General features: G+C 55.9%; 1 protein-coding gene across 1 annotated transcript; it reads left to right on the forward strand.

Annotated features, from left to right (window-relative positions):
* The first annotated feature begins 2,092 nt into the window (after window positions 1-2,092).
* VILL (villin like) lies at window positions 2,093-21,249 on the forward strand. The gene is given in 21 exon segments (XM_033212034.1): window positions 2,093-2,432; window positions 7,764-7,824; window positions 7,990-8,064; window positions 8,338-8,543; window positions 9,818-9,926; window positions 11,182-11,292; window positions 11,589-11,788; window positions 12,194-12,272; window positions 12,370-12,468; window positions 13,010-13,147; window positions 13,437-13,538; window positions 15,524-15,661; window positions 15,770-15,928; window positions 16,470-16,649; window positions 17,240-17,385; window positions 18,317-18,461; window positions 19,852-20,034; window positions 20,240-20,311; window positions 20,508-20,538; window positions 20,541-20,758; window positions 21,008-21,249. Coding segments are annotated over 21 exon segments (2,613 nt in total). The 5' UTR covers window positions 2,093-2,385; the 3' UTR covers window positions 21,122-21,249.
* Window positions 21,250-21,364: the final 115 nt, after the last annotated feature.

Below are 21,364 nucleotides of genomic sequence, written 5' to 3' on the forward strand. Positions count from 1 at the left end.
TGGGTCAGCAGGCTGTTCAAGGCCCAGAGCCACCAACTGGCATGGCCACCAGCCTGATCTCTGAGAACAGAGGCCATCGGGAGGAGAACATGGCCCCAGAGCTTTCCACCCCAAGCCTCCATTACAGCTCCCTCTCCTGGCGCAGTGGTTCTCAGCTCTGGCTGCATCTGTACACTAGAATTACCTGAGGGGTCTCAAACATACATCCCTCAAGTCCACCCCAGACCATTTCTGATCTCAGCAGATGGGGACCTGCACCATGTTTTTAAGTGCCAAGAAGACTGGAAAGGGCAGCCAGGGCTGAGACCCCCTGCTCTGACTGGCTACAGAGGAAAGGCAAGTCCTCCAAAACTGTTCCAGGCCTGATGCCCAGGTGTGGCAAAGGAGCTGTGGCCAGAGCTTTGCGGAAAATGACATGTTGCTTTACCTGAAAGATCAGCCATATACATGTTCATTGCCAAAAACTTGGAAAATCCAGAAAAGTATAGAGAAAAGCCCACCTGGGCACTGGGAGCCTTTCCCAAGGCAGGAGTGAGGAGGGAGGCCTGATAAGACCTCGGCCTGGCTGACAGCACCTGCTTTCACACAGGTGGGGAGCAGAGTGGAGCCCCCCACTGCACATTGGAAGGGTCACACTGCCACTAGGCACGGACCCCAGTCTTGCACCACCACCCCTCCAACAGGCCAGGGGCTTTCCTGACCCAAGCTGGGTCCTAATGGGTGGGCGTGCTGCTGAGCAGGACCACAGTGGGCAAGGCAGTGACACCTGTTTGCAGGGGTCCAGGGTTGGTGTTTGGTCTGTCCTCTCACCCAGCGGTTCCTGTGGTGTCCTTGGGAGGAGTCACTTCCAGCCTATGCAAGCCCCAGTGACCACTGCCACAGCTCCTTCCACATCCTACAGCCCAGGGCGGGACCACCAGATGTGGGGACACACGCCAGCCCATGGCTGCTCCCCTCCAGCATGAGGAGCCAGGGCATCTCCAGCAGTGGGCTCCAGTTCTCACTTCCCTGTCTGCCCTCAGGGAGGGATGCTCCTTACAGAGTCCAGACTCCACAGAGGCAACATTCTGCACCTGCCTGGGAGAGACTGGAGAACGCCTGGGGGATGAAGCCTGGGAGAGAATGCCTGAGCCCAGAGAAACCGGGGCGGAGCCTGGACTTAGCTTGGGGCCACTCCTTCACCTGGGTCAATATTGACATGGAGCGGGCTGGGCCTTGGAGACAAGCCAGGCAGGAACAAAGTAGGCCCCAAGCCCTGGAAACTTGCTGAGTGAGGAGGTGGTAGATTAAGGGGGGCTGGGGCAGGAAGAGGGCAGGGCTTTGCTAGCAAGGCAAACTCTGCTCAGGGCCCTTTTTACTCCCGGCAGGCCCCCTTGAAGAGGGGCGGAGGTAGGGATGGGGGTGGGGTGGTGGGACCCCTTTCCTGCTAGGGGGAGGAGGGAGGGAAAGGCTAGGCATCCCACCCTCCCATTCTTGTAGCACCCGGCTGCCTGTGAGCCTGCCCTGGGCCTCAGTTTCCCCTCTGTGTGTCTGGGGTGTGACAGCCATGAGCCGGAGGCTGCCCAGGCCAGACTCAAGGCAGTGCTGCTCATCGTGGCCTGAGGCCAGGTTCTAAGGCCAGACTGCCATCTCTCCTGGGCCTGGGATCACAGGTTACAGAGTAGATGGTTCTGGACAGGGCAGTTCTGCCCAGGTGACATCTTCTGGTTTGCAGACACCGAGACAATTCTGAGGGGTGAGGCCTTGGGGAAGTTCTCGTGCCCCCCACTAAGCTGCTGACACTGGATTGTGCCAGCTGGGGTATCTGGCCCACAACCAAAGTGGAGAGGAGTCACCCCCTCAGCTTCTCAGAGGAGGAGGACTGAGCCCAGTAAAGGATCCAGACACACATACATACATACACACACACTCACACACACACACACACACACACACTGGATCAGGCGCAGGCCACAGAAACATGTCAGCAAACATTTTATTAAGCAACTGCAGTATGCCGGGCACCATTCTACACACAGGTGGACATGAGCAAGGCCCCACCCACAGTGACTCACAGTCCAGCTGGGACACAGAGACTAACCAAGATCCCACTTAGCAAGACCAGCTTCTTGGAGCACCATGATGAGGAAAGTGGTGATGTCTGAGGAGGGAGACTGCTGTGGCTAAGGAGGGCAGGAAGGGCCCTCTGCAGGGCTGCCATTTTGGCTGGGGCCTAAATGCAGTAAAGGAGCAGCTACGGGAAGATACAGAGTGAGACTTCCAGGCAGAGAAGACTGCAGTGCAAAGGTCTGCAGACAATGACCTGGGCGTCTTCAAGGGACACGAGGAATCATATTGCCAGAACGCAGTGAGCCATTCGAAGAGTGATGGGAGAGGCAGCTGGGAATGGCCATTGAGAATTTCATCCCAGTTTTAGTGGAAGCCACTGGAAGGTTTGGAGAGGGGGATGGTGTGAGCGGATTTATGGTTAAATTCTGAGGTTAAATTTTCCCTCTAGTTAGTGAAAATCATAGACAGAAAATAGAATGGTGGTTGCAAGGGGCTGGGGGCAATGGGGAGTCTCTGTTTAATGAGTGCAGGGTTTCGGTTTTGTAAGATGAAAGAATTCTGGAAATACTGGCAGCAGTTGCACAACAATATGAGTGTCCTTCACACCACAGAACCACATACCTAAAAGTGGATACACGTCGGGCATTGTGGCTCATGCCTGTCATCTCAACACTTTGGGAGGCTGAGGCAGGTGGATCACTGGAGGTCAGGAGTTCACCACCAGCCTGACCAACATAGTGAAACCTCGTCTCTACTAAAAATACAAAATTAGCCGGATGTGGTGGTGCATACCTGTAATCCCAACTTCTCAGGGGGCTGAGGCAGGAGAATCATTTGAACCCAGGAGGCGGAGGCTGCAGTGAGTCAAGATTGCGCCATTGCACTCCAGCCTGGGCAACAAAAGCGAAACTCCGTCTCAAATAAATAAATAAAAAGGGGATGCAATGGTAAATTTTAAGTATATCTTACTACAAGTTTTTACATCTTGTGAAAAAAAGATTTTTTATATTTTACCACAATTTTTTAAATCTTAGGAAAAAAGATCCCTCTGGATACTGTGGGAGGATGGCCGCGGTGGCCAGGCAGACCCAGAGACACAGAGGGAGGCTGGCTCCGGAGCACGCAGGAGGCATGAGAGGGAGGGCCAGGGCCAGGATCCACCATGAACCAGCCGCAGACTGGCCAGTGGCTCGGGGGAGAGAGAAACTAAGGCAACTGCAGGTTTGGGGCCTAAGCACCCACTGGATATTCACGATGAACATGTTCCTGGGGCTCAGAAAGGGTAGATCTGGGAGGGGCCTGAGGCAATGTTAAGTGTGAGGCCGAACGTGCCGGGAGAGATATGACCAGATGGAAGATGGAGACCTAGGCTGGGGCAAGTTCAGGGGAGTTGGGTCAGGGAGACGCTTGCGTTTCCATGGTATTTGCATCCTTCAGACTGGAACTGGGAAGGTAACTAGAAAACAAACAAGAGTGAAGGCCCGAGCTCTGCACCTGCTGCCATTTAGAGGCCTGAGGGAGATGAGATGGGTGGAGTAAGAGGGAAGGAACAGTGGTGACTCAACCGACTGCCGCTTGGATGAGAGTGGACATTGGTGACTTAGGAAAGAGCCATTCCCAGGGAATTCAAGAACCAAGACCAACAGAGTGGGTGGGCTGAGGGGAGATGGGGGAAGAGTCAGTGGGAAGAAGTGAGGACAGAGTCTTCCTGGGCACCGGGACAAAAGGAGACAGGAAAAAGGGTATGCGCAGCTGCAGCGGATACACTGCCACTGTCACACACGGGGTCCCTGTCCCAAGTGGGGATTAGACAGGCATGCCAGGACACAGGCACACATATGACATCGGACAGGCAATGGCACACATGGGGACAGACCAAGTGCCTGTGACACAGGCATCCCTTCACACACAGGGACCCTGCATTGTGTCTGTTAAACACAGTCACACACTAGCTATAGGTCCTGCTGGGCACAGACTACCCCGAGTCCCCAAGTCCTCGGACCCCTGTGACAGAGACCTTTGTGGGGTGAAGACAGCACAGGGAGAGGGTCTTGGGCAGTGGGCAGTGGGCAGGCTTTAGCAGCGTGGCTTTGATGGGACAGCCCATGCTGGCTGGGCCTTGGCTCGGACTGAGGCCTTGCCCTAAGCTGCCAAGAGGAGGTTGTGCCCCTGGAGTTTCTGGAAGGCTCTATTTGCAGCCCCTCCACCCCACAGTGAGAGACAGAGAGTGGCAGTGGGGGCAGCTGAGGTGTCTGCTGCAAGAGCTGGACTGGCCTCTCCCATGATGGGTAGCGGGGTTCCCTGAGGAGGGCTGTGCCAGGCAGTGAGCTCACATTTGGGTAGGGATAGCAGAAATATCTAGAGGGAGCCCTGGCCACCTTCCCTTCCTGAAGTGAGCTGGGTCCTACAGAGCCTAATCCCACAGCCCCCAGCCTCAGTCCTACTTCCTCCTAAAGTTTGCTGGAGTGGCCTGGCCCTCTTGGTCCAGGGGGAGCCCACCACCCTGGGTGAGGGATCAGGGGCCCATCTAGTACTCCAGAGAAGGAAATTCCAGTATCTTCCACACTTCACCACTTAGCCCAGTCCAGGCCTCCATCCCCTGCTCTCTCTGGCCACTGGTACCCAGGCAGTGAGACCTGGGAGACTTAGCCATAGCCCTGGGAAGGGCGCTGGCTCCCAGATGGCTTGCTCAATATTTGTTGACTGACTAACTAAGTGAATGCCCAGCCCGCTGAGTGCTGTGTGGTGGGGTGTGTCCTGCAGGGCAGGAGCTGGGATTCAGTTACAGTGGCAGGGGCCAGGAGTTGGGAGGCAGAGACTGGCCCTGTGCCAGGCCCAGCACTGCCCACAGGCAGGGTGAAGGCGCGGGAGCAGTTTCCAGCAGGTAGGCCTGGGCAGGGTGTGTGAGGGGGTTCCAGGGAACCAGTGGGGCAGAGAGTGGGCTATTCAACTCAAGGGCATAGAGCATAGGGTTGCAGGGCTCAGGGCCACAGAGCCTTGGCGGCAGAATTGGGAGGCAGCAGCAGCCCAGCAGGTGAAAACACTGATGGGGCAGGGCAACTGTGGCAGGCAGCCCAAGGGGAAGAAAGTGGCAGATTTTGTAGAAGGGCAGGGAGGTCCGTGGCCCATAGACTGAGTGTGCCTGCCCCCAACCCTGGCCCCATCCTTTCCCCTCATTCTAGAGGGCGGCACCACTCCCTGCTCCCTGGAAGTTGGGCAAGGTAATCTCTGGCTCCCTTCAACGGTACCCACAAAGGAAGAAAGGGCTCCTGTAGGGAGAGAAAGAGGCGCTGGAGTAGGGAGAGAGCTAGGCGAGTGGAGGCACCCAGGGACATGAGGGGCAGGAGGAGAGAAGAGGGTGTGTGAGAAGCGGGTAGGGAGTGCCCCGGGAAAGACAGGGGAGCCGGGGAAGAGAAGGGAAGACCTGGGTAGGGAGGGCGGGGAGGGAGACAGGAAGGGGTGTAGGGGAAAACAGGGAACCGGGAAAGGAGGAAGTGCCTGGGAAGGAAAAATGGGAGAAAAAGGGAAGGATCCCAGGGGAGAGGGGAAACCAACGGGGAGAAGGAAGAGCCAGGCGCAGGCAGGGGCACCAGGCGGGGACAGAGGGAAATCTTAGAAAAGGGGAGGCGTGGGGCATGGGGAGAGAAAGGGAAACCAGGGAAGGAACTGGGCATCTGGAAGAGAAAGGAGCCCTGGGTGGAGGAAGCGCACCCCCAGGGAAGAGAAGGAGGGGCTTCCAGGAGGAAGGAGAGGACCAGGGGTAGGAGGGTTCCCACTTGGGAAGGTGGTGAAAGGGAGCTCCCCAGAGGAAAGAGGGCAGAAGGGTTTGGGAGGCTGGAGGGGGCACTGTGGGGAGTTCCCCAGAGGAAAGAGGGCAGGAGGGCTTGGAAGGCTGGAGGCGGCACTGTGGAGAGGTAGGAGGCCCCCGATCTTTGAGCACCCATTCCCCGTTGAAGCCCAGGTGGAAGAGAGTGAACACAGATGCCATGGGAGTGGGACCTCAGCCCTCGTGGCTGAGGGTCTGGCTCCACAGGCTGGGGCTGGATATCAGACAGGCTCCCGGCCCCCTGGGGGCGATGCTGCCCCTCCCAGTGACACCAGCTGAGTCCCAACATTCTGGCTGCCAGTTTGACTTTCCTGTCCCCCACGGGCCCTGGTTGCCACTGTTCTGAGGCCATCCAGTAGTCTTTCTGACACTCTGTCACCGAGTTGCACTCTTCCATGAGCTACGTACAGCTCACAGTTTCTGTCTGCACCTCTGGTCACTGCCTGCCTGGGCCTCTGGTAATTGTCACTGGTTACTATTTCTGCATGTTACTCAGTGTCCTACAGGGCCACCATTGCATGTCATCCTGCTTGCCACCCAAAGTCCTCACGTTTTCTGTTGCTTGAGATCACCTTTTCGTGGTCACTATGTCTGCCCGTCACTCATGTCATTGTCACACCAATAGGCCATCAATTGTGGCAACAGATCCTGGGGCAGTTAGGGTGTGGGATGGCTCCCTTCTCCATTCACTTTCACTCAGTCCCGTCACAGGGCAGCACGCTTCACTCATTCAACAGCTACTTACCCAGTACCTGCTGGGGGCCAGACAGCTGGGATCCCACAGTAAACAAGAGGACAAACCCCTGCCTTCAGGAATCTGATGCTCTGGTGAGGGAGACAGCAGCCAACAACCATCCTATGGTTTCCACAGGGTGCGGGAGGAGCTGTGAGCTAAACCCAGCTCTAACCCCTAGAAGGACTGCCCACTCTGCCCCTGCTGCCCCACAGCCTCCTCCGCTCCCACCACATTTCCTTGGCTACCTGTTGGGTGTTGCCACAGTGTACTGTGAACTCATCAGGGCCAAACCAAGGGCCCTAACAAAGGTGTAAGGAATGTGAGCCACTCTATGCCACCTATTGTACCACGCCTGATTCTGTAACTCTGTCCCCTCGCCTTGTTCTGCCTGGAGCCAAGGCTGTTCCTGCTATTGATAAGACATAGTGGGAGTGGAGGGGGAGGGGGAAGGACTAACACACCAGGGTCACCCTGAGTGAGAGATTCAGAAAGAAGTGACTTTTGGACCAAACCTCACACACAGGTTTCTGAAGGAGTGGTGCAGGGAAGCCTCAGGTAATTGAGTATGAAGTGCCAAGACATAACAAAATCGACAGAAGTGAGGGCCCCTTCCTTCCCCCAGGTACTTCTCATTCCATGTCACTGTCACTCACTGCCCTCTCACTCTGTCTCTCCTCTGCACACGCAGAACCACACAGCACAGACTCAAGCAAGCTAAATCGCTATTTGCAGAGCCTGTGGCTGTTTGCAGAGCCTGTGTTTATACAGAGTTCAGCTCTGTTTCAAGAATTTGTCAACTGAAGCAGGAGCATCACTTGAACCCAGAAGGTGGAGGTTGCAGTGAAGTGTGTTCGAATCATGCACTGCAGGCTAGGTGACAGAGCAAGACCCTGTCTCGAAAAAACTGAAAAAAAAAAATTGTCAAGTGTTTATGCCTAATCTGCCCAACCCACTCACATCAACTGAGCCTGTCACTTGCTGCAGAATCTGTCAGTCTTCATAGTCTGTGTGCTGACATTTGTGTGTTTACAGAGCCCTCCTAATAAAAGTCATGTTCTATAATGAAGTCGTACAGGTAGCCAGGCGTTGGTCTCCAACCTGAGAACTCTGGCTCTTGTTCCTTGTGTCATCCCATATTCCTGCCTGGCCTAGGATGGACATCAGCAAGGGACTCCCAGCCATCCAGGGAGGCCTCCACATATGGATCACTGAGGTGAGAGGCACGACCAGATAGGAGAGTTGGTGACATGGAAGAGCGTGGGGTTTCCCACACCAGGCTTCTCCCGCCCCCAACTCAGAGCGTCCTCCTCCACTCCACCCTAGCGGGTGTCATGGGTAGGGATCTCCTGAGTTGTTACAGGGCACTCTCCTCTCCCAGAACCAGAAGATGGTGCCGGTACCCGAGGGGGCTTACGGGAACTTTTTTGAGGAACACTGCTATGTCATCCTCCACGTGAGTCGCTTGGGGAAGTCTGTCTGAGAGGGGTGACATGGCCCAGCACTGGGGAGACCGTGGCACAGATATAAACTCTGCCCCCGGGAAGCGGCAAGTTGAGAGCCCGAGAATCACATCCCACAATGGGACAGTTACCGTTGAGGCTTCTTAGCCCTTCCCTCCCCCTTCCTGATCTCCGCGGAAGCCCCATGGCCCTTGGTACATCCTCCCCTTCTTCACCCGCACCTCCGCCTTCCCCGCAACACATATACACAAACACCCGGACTCTAGGTTCCCCAGAGCCCGAAGGCCACGCAGGGGGCGTCCAGCGACCTGCACTACTGGGTCGGGAAGCAGGCAGGTGCGGAGGCGCAGGGCACTGCGGCAGCCTTCCAGCAGCACCTACAGGAGGAGCTGGGGGCCCAGACCGTGCTGCACTGCGAGGCGCAGGCCCACGAGTCCGACTGCTTCTGCAGCTACTTCCGCCCGGGAATCATGTGAGTGCGGGGGCGGCCGGGGGCAGGACGGAGCCACGGAGGTGGTGCCTGGGCTGGGGCAGTCTTAGGGTGGCCATCGTCCACATCCCTGAATGGGGAAAGCCGGGAGGGGTTAGGTAACACCTTTATTAAGATACAACTCATACACCATACGATTCACCCATTTAAAGTACACATACATGTCAGTGATTTTTAACAGTTGTGTGCAACCATCACCACAATCAATTTTAGAACATTCTCATCACCCTAAAAAGAAGTCCCATACCCCTTTGCAATCACTCCCCATTTCCCTCCAACACCCCCATCCCCTGCCCTAGGCAACTACTCATCTACTTTGTCATACATTTGCCTCTTCCAGGCATGTCATAGAAATGGAATCATTCAACAAGTGGTCTTCCCTGACGGACTCTTTTTGCTTAACACACTGTTTTCGAGGTTTATCCATGTTGTAGCATGTGTTATGACTTCTTTTTATTACCAAGTAATATTGCATTTTATGAATATACTACATTTTACTTATCCATTCATCACTTAATGGACATTTGGGTTGTTTCCACTTTTTGGCTGCTATGAATCTGTTTCTATGAACATTTGTATACAAGTTTTCGTGTGGACAAATGTTTTCATTTCCCTTGGTATATACCTAGGAGCAGACACCAATGTTGTTTTGAGTTTGCTTTTCTATTACCTTGCTGGTGGGACTATGTCTTTCGCTGTGAATTGCTTCACAGGTGTTTTAAATTAACATTTGCAATATATTTGGCAGTATAGGAAATTGCTGCTATTTGATCATTTCCATTTCATACAGTTGAACCTATATATGCATATAGCATATACATGAACACATGCACACAAGCATATGCACAGATGCAGAAACACCACCCCCATGTAAGTCCACCTATAGATGGACATGTGTGAATATCCATGTTCACCAACACACATATATACTGTTGCCCATTTTCATGTACTCACCATCTAGACTTACAGGGATAAACAAATAGACACTGTGCCCCCAAATGTATGTACATGTACACATATATGTATGTGTCCACATGACTATGCATGGAAGTGCACTACACATGGAAACGAATGCACACTCATGCCCTATGTGTGCACCCATGTACTTATACATACATGTGTTCACACAGACTCCCATGCACGTATGAAGCAGGCACATATGTGCATGTGCTCACATCTGCAGTCATTCGTGCATATGGCAGACTGTGTTCTCACATACACAGAATGTATATACCCTCCTGCTATTCCCTCCTCAGCTACAGGAAGGGAGGCCTAGCGTCTGACCTCAAGCATGTGGAGACCAACTTTTTCAACATCCAGCGACTGCTGCACATCAAAGGGAGGAAGCACGTGTCTGCCACTGAGGTGAGGCTGCCAGGGGAGCCTCTTGACCTCTGGACTCGGCTCAGACTGGGTGTACTGAGGTATAAGGAAGTTGGAAATTGGCTGGGGGTGTGGGGAACAAGGAGCTGTCAGCATTCCCAGATGGTCTTGAACGAAGAGACTGGAGAGGACACCAGGCTTCTAGCCCCACTTCTGCCTCTGCTCCCCGGACCTTATGTTTCTGCATCTGTCACATGGACATATTGAAAACCTGGGCACAGCGACTTGGGAGGCTAAGGCAGCAGGATCACCTGAGCCCAGGAGTGATTCATGATGACACTGTACTCCAGCAGCTTGGGTGACACAGAAAGACCCGACCCTGTCTCTAAAACCAAAAAAAGAACTTGGGCAGATGGGGCAGACGATATGGCAGCTGTGAATGGTCCTTGTTAGCAACACAGTGAGAGGTGGTGCAAAACTTGGGGAGTGCATAACCTCACACTCTCTCACACACGTTGTCATTGTCACACATATGCACACACACTGTCTCCCACTGTTATCCCCAGGTGCTCCTCTGGTCCATTTAGTGCCCTTGTGCAAATCAGAACACAGTGTCCCTTTCTTCCATCTGTCAGGAAATTACAGGAAAGTACTGGTTTTGTTAGAACAAAACATTTTACTGCCATCTGGCCAGAATTTGGTGTAATGAACATTCAGGTGTACAACATCTACAGTGTGAATGGTAACCCTTGAGGTATGCAAGTGAGTCTGCATAGGCAGCCTGTGACACACAGACAATCCCACATAGGCTCTGCATGTCACCCACAGACCCAGTGACCATACATCTCTGGTCGTTCAGGGACACCATGAAGCCCCATGTTTCTCCTATTATCCTGGCATAATTATCTAAAGTACTCCCTTTTACTCTCAAAAGTGTGTCCGTTTGGAGACTCTTCATCCATACGTATACACTGTCACCATGAGCACACACACTTCTTCACATGTGATGTGCCCACATACATACGTGTGTATATGCACACACACAAAAGATAAACAGCTACACTCCACCTGTATACATGCGTACATGTACACATGTACAGCAACAGATATGCACTGAGAAATGTCATAAGTCGTGTACACCCTGTGAAATGCAGCATTATCTACAGTCACACATGCCTAGTACACCCAGTTGCATACAGCTTCATGCACACGTGACACATCCCAGCTATGCTTCCCTCTAGCGGATGCTGGTGGTATGACACCCTGTCTCCCTCCCTGCTCCTCCTGGCTCTGGCAGGTGGAGCTCTCCTGGAACAGCTTTAATAAGGGTGACATCTTCCTGCTGGACCTGGGCAAGATGATGATCCAGTGGAATGGGCCCAAGACCAGCATTTCTGAGAAGGCTCGGGTAAGTGTCTGCCCAAGGAACTGGGGAGTACGGGGCTTGGGGGGAAATGATCCTCCAGGTGCCCATCCTTCAGCCACCCCAAGAGGTGGGCTTGGCTCTCTGCTACAACCCAAGAAACATCTACGAGTTACAAGCTGAGTTCAGACCCTGCACTGTTGGTGTCCCCCTGGATGCCAGGATGAGGGGACACCAGCCCTTCTCCCCACCAGCCTCTGGGAGCTGAGCAGTGACAGGAGAAAGCTGTGCTGTGAGGGGGCACACAGGTGACACCCTGACTGCCAGGTTCTCTCCCGCAGGGGCTGGCCTTGACCTACAGCCTCCGGGACAGGGAACGTGGTGGTCGTGCACAGATTGGTGTGGTGGATGATGAGGCCAAAGCCCCGGACCTCATGCAGGTCATGGAAGCTGTGCTGGGCCGCAGGGTGGGCAGCCTGCGTGCCGCCACGCCCAGCAAAGATATCAACCAGCTGCAGAAGGCCAGTGTTCGCCTGTACCAGTAAGTACCCTTGGGGTGGGCAGGGGTGGATGGGACAGTCCAGGACTCCGTGTCCATCACTACTGCAATAACACGGCATCTCTAGAAAGCCCTCCAGCAAAGGCTGCTGCTGGGTTTCTAGGACATGTCATATGGACCCTGGGCCCAGCCTGTACTCTTCCATGGTGTGCGGCTGCCTTGCTGAGAAACCTATTGTACATACGGGGGACTGTGGTGCCCTGCTAGGGTCAGGGAGCTGCCTAAAGCTCCACAGCAAGGCTGCGGTCAAGTCAAGACTACAACTCAGGGCTCCAGCCCCCATGACTTCTGTCTCTGAGGGGCTGGGGTGGGGTCCTAAGAGGGGCTGGAGTGGAGCCAGGTCAGGGAGGGGCTGGGCTGGTCACTCCTGGGTTCCTGTTCCCCCAGTGTCTATGAGAAGGGCAAAGACTTGGTGGTCGTGGAGTTGGCGACCCCCCCACTGACCCAGGACCTGCTGCAGGAGGAGGTGAGGAAGTCCTGGCCCCAGCTATTCGCATCCTTCCCCACCCACAACCCCAGCCCAGTCTGGACCACCTACTGACCAGCCCCACCCTTGCTCCCAGGACGTCTACATCCTGGACCAGGGTGGCTTCAAGATCTATGTGTGGCAGGGACGCATGTCTAGCCTCCAGGAGAGAAAGGCTGCCTTCAGCCGGGCTGTGGTGAGCCCCGGGCTCTGTCTGAGAGGAACAGAGCACTGTCCTGCTGTCTGAGTGGGGACGCAGCGCTGCCCCGGGGTCTAAGGGAGGAATCAGCCCTCCCCTGGAGTTTGAGTTGGGAAATCCTATGCTGGAGTCTTAAAGGGGAGGTAGCCCTGCCTTGGGAGCCCTGAGATTGAAGACCAGGTGGCCACTGAGAAACCACATATAAAAGGTGCACGTGGCCCTGCCTTCAGGTGTGGGGCCTTACTGACTGGGCGGCCCTGCTTTCTGAGGGTGGGGCTGGGGAGGAGACGGGGCTCTGTCTGGGGTCCATGAGGGTTGACATGGCCTGTCCTGCCTGAGGCCTGGACTAAGGGGACCCTGCCTGCCCTCAGGGACCTCAGAGAAGTTGGTGGTGACAGAGTCAGTTCGTTAAGTGGGTCATGAGCTCGGTTAATTAACGCTTCTTGGAGGTCGGCTGTCCCAGAGCTGTAGGTCCCCAGGGGCGGGAGTGGAGCAGTGGACTCTCGGGTCGCAGGACTGACGGTGCCTTCTGCCCCAGGGCTTCATCCAGGCCAAGGGCTACCCAACCTACACCAACGTGGAGGTGCTGAACGACGGTGCCGAGTCGGCCGCGTTCAAGCAGCTCTTCCGGACTTGGTCTGAAAAGCGGAGCAGGAACCAGAAGCTCGGCGGGAGGGTGAGCGGGCGGGGCAGGGCTGACGGGGGCGGGACTAGCGGGGGCGGGGCCTGGCAGGAACCGGCAACTCGGCGGGATGGGTGAGCGGGCGGGGCGGGGCCGGAGGGGGCGGGGCCTGGCCTGCACGGGGCGGAACAGAACCTTCTCAGGATGAGCAAAGGGGCGTGGGCGGCGGAGGACGGGGCGGGACCTGGAATCTCGGAGGGATGGTTGAGGAGTGGGCGGGGCAGGGATGGTGTGGGAGGGGATGGGGCCGAGGGCGCAACTGACGCCTGCTGCTCCACCTTCAGATAAATTGAGTCATGTAAAGCTGGACGTGGGCAAGCTGCACACCCAGCCTGAGTTAGCAGCCCAGCTCAGGATGGTGGACGACGGCTCTGGGAAGGTGGAGGTGAGGGGCACTGGGTTAGCTGGGGGAAGATGGGCACACAGGGGTAAGCTTTGCCTACAGGTAAATGGTATGACTGCTATCTAACGTGACCCAGGTGCATATCCATATACACAATCAGGGACACCAAGGGACACGTGTACATTTACACACTCTTCTAACAGGCAGTTCGTAGTCATAACTAATCATATACAGCCATGGGCACTCACATAACACAGACACACAGTAGAGTAACACTTGGACCCTTAAATTCGCCCTGTAGTCACATGTAGGACAAAATCAAACATATGCTTATACAGACACACATACACACATACATAGTCACAGCCAAGTACACAACCGCAAATATGAAGCTGCAAAAACTCTACATCAGACATGACCACAGTCACACACAACCATCAATCCACAGAGACACACCAACACAGACACATGATCACACATAATCACAGCCCCACACACCCAGCCCCAGCTCATAGCCATACACTGTCAACCACTCATCTGGTCTCAGTCCAGTGTCCTGCGAGACACAGGGTTGAGGGCCACTTCCAGGCTCTGTATAGTGCGGGGTTGTATCTTGACTTGTTGGCTGACCCCTTAGGCAGAGCCCTGAATTTTTTAGGCCCTAGTTTTTAAATAAAATGGAGTCAGAAACTGTGGTCCCATCTGGCCCCAAGGCTGATGTGGGGATCCTGTGGAATTGTGGGAACAGAACTGCTGGGCCTGTGCAAGGGGTCCTAGTTCTCGAGGTAGGTGGAGGTCAGAGAAAACCAAGATTTCTTTTTCCTTTGCCCTAATATGGATGGACAGAAGCGATGAGTGGGAAGAGACTGAAAGAAGAGAAGATGGGCAAGGGGGAAGAAAGGGGAGACAGGAAAGAGGAAGACAGGGAAGGAGCACAATGAGAGACAGAGAAAAAAAGACTGGGAAGGACAGGCGATGACGAGGAGACAGAGAGAAGGGAGGAGGAGGTGGGGTGGAGGAAGAGCAGGGAGAGATGGGGTACAGGGAGAAGAGAAGGGGGGTCAGGAATAGATGGGATACACAGAGAGAGACAGAGAGCCAGACAGTGGGAGAGGGAGACAGGAAAGCAGAGGGAAAGGCGAAGGACGGAGGGAAAGAGAGCTCCGGAATTCAGGCGCCAAGCACAAAGTCAGGGAGGGGATCTCTCCAGGCAGACAGTGGACAGGCAGGCAGAGAGAGGGCCTGAGCCAGGGGTCCTGGCTGTCCGGTAAGTGCCAAGTGGCCTGTGGTCAGGTCAGCCCCTTTTGTGAAAGAGGGCTCTGGCTGCTCTGGGCTGGAGGTCAGCTCCCCAGGGACAACTGTTAGGGTCCGTGTGGGAAAGGACACCCAGGCCTTGTCTCCTGCCATGCAGAGGTGAGGTAAGGGAGGTGTCATCGTCCCCAATATACAGGTGGGAAAGGCCTGAAGCTTAGAACAATGTCACTGCTAACACAGGGCCTATCTGGGATTTGACCAGAGTCTGCCTGGCTCCAGGCTTTGCCACCCACAGGAAGAAGAAACTACACTAACAGATGTGAGACAGTGTTTGCCCTTCAGTCTTTGAACAGGCTTTGTGTTTTCTAAATGACACTTGAAAAAAGGGAATTCATTCAAGAGCTCCAAGGCTTCCCTTTCCGCCTGGCTTCTGTTGCCCTGGCCTGAGCAGCAAGTAGCTGGGAGGGGACCGAACTGCCCCTAACCAGGGCTGTGGCTGGTGGGGTCGGGACTGGGGCTGGGCATGTGGCTGGGATTGGGTCCATCTCCCAAGTGTGGTGGGTTTCAGAGGTCCATGGGGAAAGGGTCGCCTGCAGATCCTTGTTCAAGCCCAGCACAAAGTCCGGAATGGGCCTGGAGCTGAGGGTGGGCCCCTGGCCTTTGTGGATGAGGAAGGCCTCGGAGGCTGGGGAGAGCTTTCCGGTTGGGTGCAGGATGGGTGGGCTGGTTCAGGAAGAGCAGCCATCTGTGCCCATCGGTCCCTTATTCCCCAGGTGTGGTGCATGGAGGACTTACACAGGCAACCCGTGGACTCCAAGCATCATGGACAGTTGTGTGCAGGCAACTGCTACCTTGTGCTCTACACGTACCAGAGGCTGGGCTGTGTCCAGTACATCCTGTACCTATGGCAGGTGAGCCAGCCTGAGGGAGGCGGCACTCACCTTAAAGCCCAAGGGCTGGGCTCTGGGAGTGAGATGTGAGAGCTGGGCCAGGCCCTCACTCACTGCCTCTACCTGCAGGGCCACCAGGCCACTGCAGATGAGATCAAGGCCCTAAACAGCAACGCTGAGGAGCTGGATGTAACGTATGGTGGCGCCCTAGTGCAGGAGCATGTGACCATGGGCAGCGAGCCCCCTCACTTCCTCGCCATCTTCCAGGGCCAGCTGGTGATCTTCCAGGTAGGTCTCACCTTGCCCCTCTGGCCACAGCCTGCCCAGTTCTGCATGGGGCATGCCCCCCGCACACACTTCTAAGCACTTTCTCTTTGGGCCTGGGGCCTGCTTCTCATCCCCTAGTTTCCCAGAGCTTGTCTAAGGCCCAGGAGCTCCAAGGTTGGCCCCTGCCTGACTTACCCTCCCCAGTCCCAGAGCCAGATGAGGAATTTGAGTTGAAAGGGAGCCAGAGGCTTGCCTGGGGCCACACACTGGCAAACCTGGTCCCCACTTTCCACCTCCAAGGCCTGAGCACCCATGTCCCTACCACTCAGAGATGGGGGGGAAGTTTCATTTAGAAAGGGTCTGTCCCTATCCCAGACTGATGGCATTCCTGCACTCCATGCTTAGAGAGTAGAGGGTCCTATACTCCTCATGTGAAATCACCAGTGAGGACGGTGGTAGCTTCAAGCAAGGGTCCCTGAGCTCTGAGGTAATATGTCCCACAATGGGACAGGAAGGCGCCCCCAGGAGCCCTTGCCCAGCCTGAGGCCTTGCTCTCCTGTAGGAGAGAGCTGGGCACCATGGAAAGGGGCAGTCAGCGTCCACCACGAGGCTTTTCCATGTGCAAGGCACTGACAGCCAAAACACCAAGACCATGGAGGTGCCAGCCCGTGCGTCGTCCCTCAACTCCAATGACATCTTCTTGCTGGTCACAGCTGGCGTCTGCTACCTCTGGTTTGGGAAGGTACCCACAGCACTGACCACTTGACTCATGCCCAGAGGTAGTGGTGCCAGGCTGGGGGTGGGTCCTCTCCATAGGGGATGCAGACTTTGAGTCCAGCCTCAGATAGGCTGATGAGGGGAATGGGGAGGGGAAGAAGCCACAGTGTCCCCTCTGGAACTTGGGGAAAGTTACAAAGTTACAGGTGGACCTGAGCGTCTATAGGTCAGAGCCAGGCCCAGGCCGCCGCCTCCTTACTGCCTGGAGCACAGGGCATGTCCCTTCCCAGGTCTCTTGGGAAAAGGGGAGGCCTATGCCAGTTTGCTGGAGTTTTCTCTAATTTTCAGCATAAACTATGACTGACCCTCTAAGCCTGGGAGCCTCCCATCCCATGCTCTGGACCTTGCGAGGGTCCCAGACCCTGTGATCCAGATCAGCTGGGGACACAGGCCTGGAGGGTGAGGAAGATGCCTTGTTCACCAGTGCCCTGCTGTCAGCTTAGGCCTCCTGTGACTTGGGCCCAGCCCCATCCCATACACCCCGTGAATGGGATATGGGGCTGGAGGTGAAGGCCCCTCCTCGTACAGGGCCTGAGCCATCTCTTTGCCTGCTAGGGGTGTAATGGTGATCAACGTGAGATGGCACGGGTGGTGGTCACTGTCATTTCCAAGAAGAATGAGGAAACAGTGCTGGAGGGTCAGGAGCCTCCCCACTTCTGGGAGGCCCTGGGAGGCCGGGCCCCCTACCCCAGCAAGAAGAGGTAACAGGGTTGAGAGGAGAGTATTCTTATGCAGAGGAGGAATTGAGGCCCAGAGAGGAGGGTGGGTGACTGGGGTTCACACAGAGAGCTGGAGAGACAAGACTAGAACTGGGGACTCCCAGCTTCCCACTCACAGAGACTCCCACGAGCACAGCCAGCCCTTCACTCCCAGGCCTGGGTAACTTGAGTCTCGAAGATGCTGGGGAGGGTGGGGGCAGTGGCGCTCTCTGCTGGCAGAATCCCCTCCCTGCATTGTCCTGGTCCTGGGCCAGGGGACAAAGCACCCTACAGTCCTCAGGGGTCACGGTGCCCAGTGTGTGTGTATACAGTGTCATATGTATCGGTATATAGTGCATGTGGATGTGCAAGAACAGGTGTATTCTGGGTGTTGTGTGTGTGGTGTGTAAATGGGCAGGGTTTGTGTGGCAGGTAGGAGTGAGGCCTCAAGGGGAGGAGGGAGCTGAGTCCTGGTCACTCTTGGTCTGCCTGTGGGGCTTAGTTTATGTGCTGCACTCCCCGCAATTCTCCTGAGCTCAGTACTCCCGCCTCCTTCTCCCAGCCTGGCTTCCCCTCCTTCCACTTTGGCTGGAGACCTACTCTCTGCCAGGGGTGGGCTGAGGAGCTCCTCCCATCCAAGGGAGGGTGAGACTCCAGCTCAGGCCCTCCCCTTCCCCTGCAGCCCTCCCCTAGGGGAATTCATGGGACATCTTGTATCACAGCTGGGTGGGGCGAAAGCTTTCTCCATGAGCAGAGAGGGGCCCTGCACCCAGAGCAGAGCAGAGTGCTCGGGGAGCGGACCATGGGGCTCAGAGGAGGGCCCAGGGCTCCCACTCCTGAGAAGTGGCTTCCCAGCCCCCGGGGTGGGGCACTTGTGCCATGGGCTGGGGTGCCTCTCTGCGTGGCTCACAGCCTTGCTGTCCGTGCTGGCCAGGCTCCCTGAGGAGGTCCCCAGATTCCAGCCACGACTGTTTGAGTGCTCCAGCCAGATGGGCTGCCTGGTCCTGGCAGAAGTGGTGTTCTTCAGCCAGGAGGACCTGGACAAGTATGACATCATGTTACTGGACACCTGGCAAGAGGTACAGTGGCCACCCCTGCCTGGTGGGGCTGTGAATGGGAGTGTATCTCTGTTTGTGTAACTGGGTGTGTGTGTATCTAGCCATCTGACTCTGTACATAGGGTTGTGGGTGAGTCTGTGTGACCCTGTCACTGAGCAATTGCATTGTGGTGCATATGAGACCATGGATGAGTGTGTGTCACCAGGTGGCAGCACTGAGACTCTGGGAGACTAGGAGTGTGTTGGAACTCAGGGGTAACTGAGACCATGTTTGCAGTTGTGTGCGGCTCTGTGTGCCTTATGATACTGTGTGTGGCTCCAGCGACAGTACCTGCGGCCAAGCATGTGTCAGTGCTGCATGAGTGACGGTGAGTGGAATGCCCAGTCACATCAGTCATGTGTGTGGCTTGGTGTGAGCTTTTGCCTTCGTGCACCTGTGTGTGACACTTTGTTAGTGACTGTGAGGTCACATGATGGTAGAACTGACCAGACCAGTGGCAACTGGTGAAAATGCGTCTGTGAGAGAGACTGTGACTGGCTGTGGGTGAGTGATGGATGGGTGTGTTTGTGGGTCTGTGTTTCTGTGCACAGTGGTGTAACTGGCTGGGTGTGCGTGGCTGTGTAAACAAGTGCTGTTGTGTTTACGTGCAGCTGTGTCTGACAACAGTGGATGACTGTGTGGCTATGGTTTGCTGTCTGGCTGTGTGGCGATGGATGACTGTATGACTGTGTAAGCTGCAATAATGTGTGTTCTCTGTGTCTCTGTGGGGCCATGTCTGCAGCACTGTTTGAATTGGTGATGAAGCTGTGTGCTCCCATCTCACTCAGAACAAACCCAGAGCTCTTACCACAGCCCTACGTGACCTGGCCAGCCCCAACTCTTTGACCCAGTTTCCCCCCGCACCCCCGCCACTGCTTCTGCTGCAGCTACAATGGCCTCCTTGTGTTCCCTGAACATGCTGGGCACACGGCCACCTCGGGGCTTTTACACTGGTTGTTTCTTCTGGTTAGGACGCTTTTCCTCCAGACATGCATGTGACTTGCTCTCTCATGAAAGCTCTATAAGAGCAGGGATTTTTGTCCATTTTCTTTCATTGTTGACTCCCCAGAGTCTAGACCAAGGCCCAGCACACAGTAGGTGCTCAGTAAGTATTTGTGGATTGATCTCCAGGTAAACCATGCAAGAAAAAAAAGATGTGTGGGTTGAGTATGTGTGCATGCATGCATTCCTGTGACCTTCTCGTGTGTTCACGGGTGTGTGGGTATGGCCGCTTGCTGGATGTGTCTGCTTGGCCAGGGATCTGTATGTGGGGTCCTGTCTGGGACAACTGATAGACAGGGAATGGACAGGAAGGGGTCTGCTCTGGGCAGCCCCTCCACCTGCCCAAGGCCAGGCCCCCTCTGTGGCCCAGATCTTCCTGTGGCTTGGGGAAGCTGCAAGTGAGTGGAAGGAGGCGGTGGCCTGGGGCCAGGAGTACCTGAAGACCCACCCAGCAGGGAGGAGCCCGGCCACACCCATCGTGCTGGTCAAGCAGGGCCATGAGCCTCCCACCTTCACTGGATGGTTCTTCACTTGGGACCCCTACAAGTGGACCGTGAGTGAGGCCTGAAACCCCCAGCCCCACCCTAATTTGGGAGGAGAGGAGCCTGACCTGGGCCAATGGAATGAGGAGGCACTGCCCTGGCTGGGGATTGCCAGTGTGTTAAGAGACCTGGTCTTGTCCTCAGGCCCCTCCTGACTCCCACTGGTGCCCCCTCCTCCTGCCCTGGGCCTGACACTTGCCCCTATTCCTGCTCCAGAGCCACCTGTCCCACAAGGAAGGGGCGGAGGGCAGCCCAGCCGCAGCATCAACCATCGCTGAGATAACAGCAGTGAGTCCCGGGGCCCCTAGCCTTCCCCACAGTGACCTGGGCTCTGACCGCATGGTCCTGATGGGCAGGGGAAGTGCCAGGCCCTGGTAGGTGGGAGGGGCTGCAGTTGGAGACAAGAGGCCTGTGGGTTCAGTGCAGCCTCCCTGTGGGCTACCGATTCCCCATCTTCCCCAGCCTGAGGCTCCTCTCTGGACAGGAAGTCAACAACTTCCGGCTATCCAGATGGCCGGCAATGGCAGGGCAGGTGCCGTGGCCCTGCAGGCCCTCAAGGGCTCCCAGGACAGCTCAGAGAATGAGCTGATGCGGGGCCCCAAGTCGGGTGGCACCAGAACCAGCAGCTCTGTCAGCAGCACCAGTGCCACAATCAACAGGGGCCTGCGCCGGGAACAACTGATGCACCAGGCCGCTGAGGACCTGCCAGAGGGCGTGGACCCTGCCCGCAGGGAGGTGAGTGCCCAAGACCCCCAGCACTCACTGCCCCAGCACCAGTGCATCTCACCCTGAGCTGGAGGAGCCCGAGGCAGGACCCACTGGTGGCGTGCAGCGGGCAGCTGCCCCGGGAGATGTGTCTTCTAGCTGGGGTGGTGGGCAGACAGATGCAGGAGTCCTAAGCCCTGGATGATGCTCCTGAGTGGGGCAGGATTCTGGGCTCAGATGACACCCTCCCCTGTACCTCCCCCTCTCTCCCCTGCCCAGTTCTATCTCTCAGACTCTGACTTCCAAGATATCTTTGGGAAATCCAAGGAGGAATTCTACAGCATGGCCACATGGAGGCAGCAGCAGGAGAAAAAGCAGCTGGGCTTCTTCTGACCCCAAGCCCTCTCGACTGGCCCTACCCCCCACCCCAACATACCTACAATGCTGGGGAGGCCCTGCTTCCACTCCCCTCAGAGGCTTCTGGTCATCCTCTGCTTGTCAGTAAAAGCAGGGAGCCCATACAAGGTGTGGTATGCATGCTTTCAAGCCCGGGCCACTCAGCCACCCTCAGGGGAAGGGGCCTCCGGGGCTGGCGAGTGTGAGCTCTCGGTGCCACCCCACAGAGGGGTTTATTTC

Source organism: Trachypithecus francoisi, unplaced genomic scaffold (genome assembly GCF_009764315.1).
Source record: "Trachypithecus francoisi isolate TF-2019V2 unplaced genomic scaffold, Tfra_2.0 Lachesis_group0, whole genome shotgun sequence".
Classification (NCBI taxonomy): Eukaryota; Metazoa; Chordata; class Mammalia; order Primates; family Cercopithecidae; genus Trachypithecus; species Trachypithecus francoisi.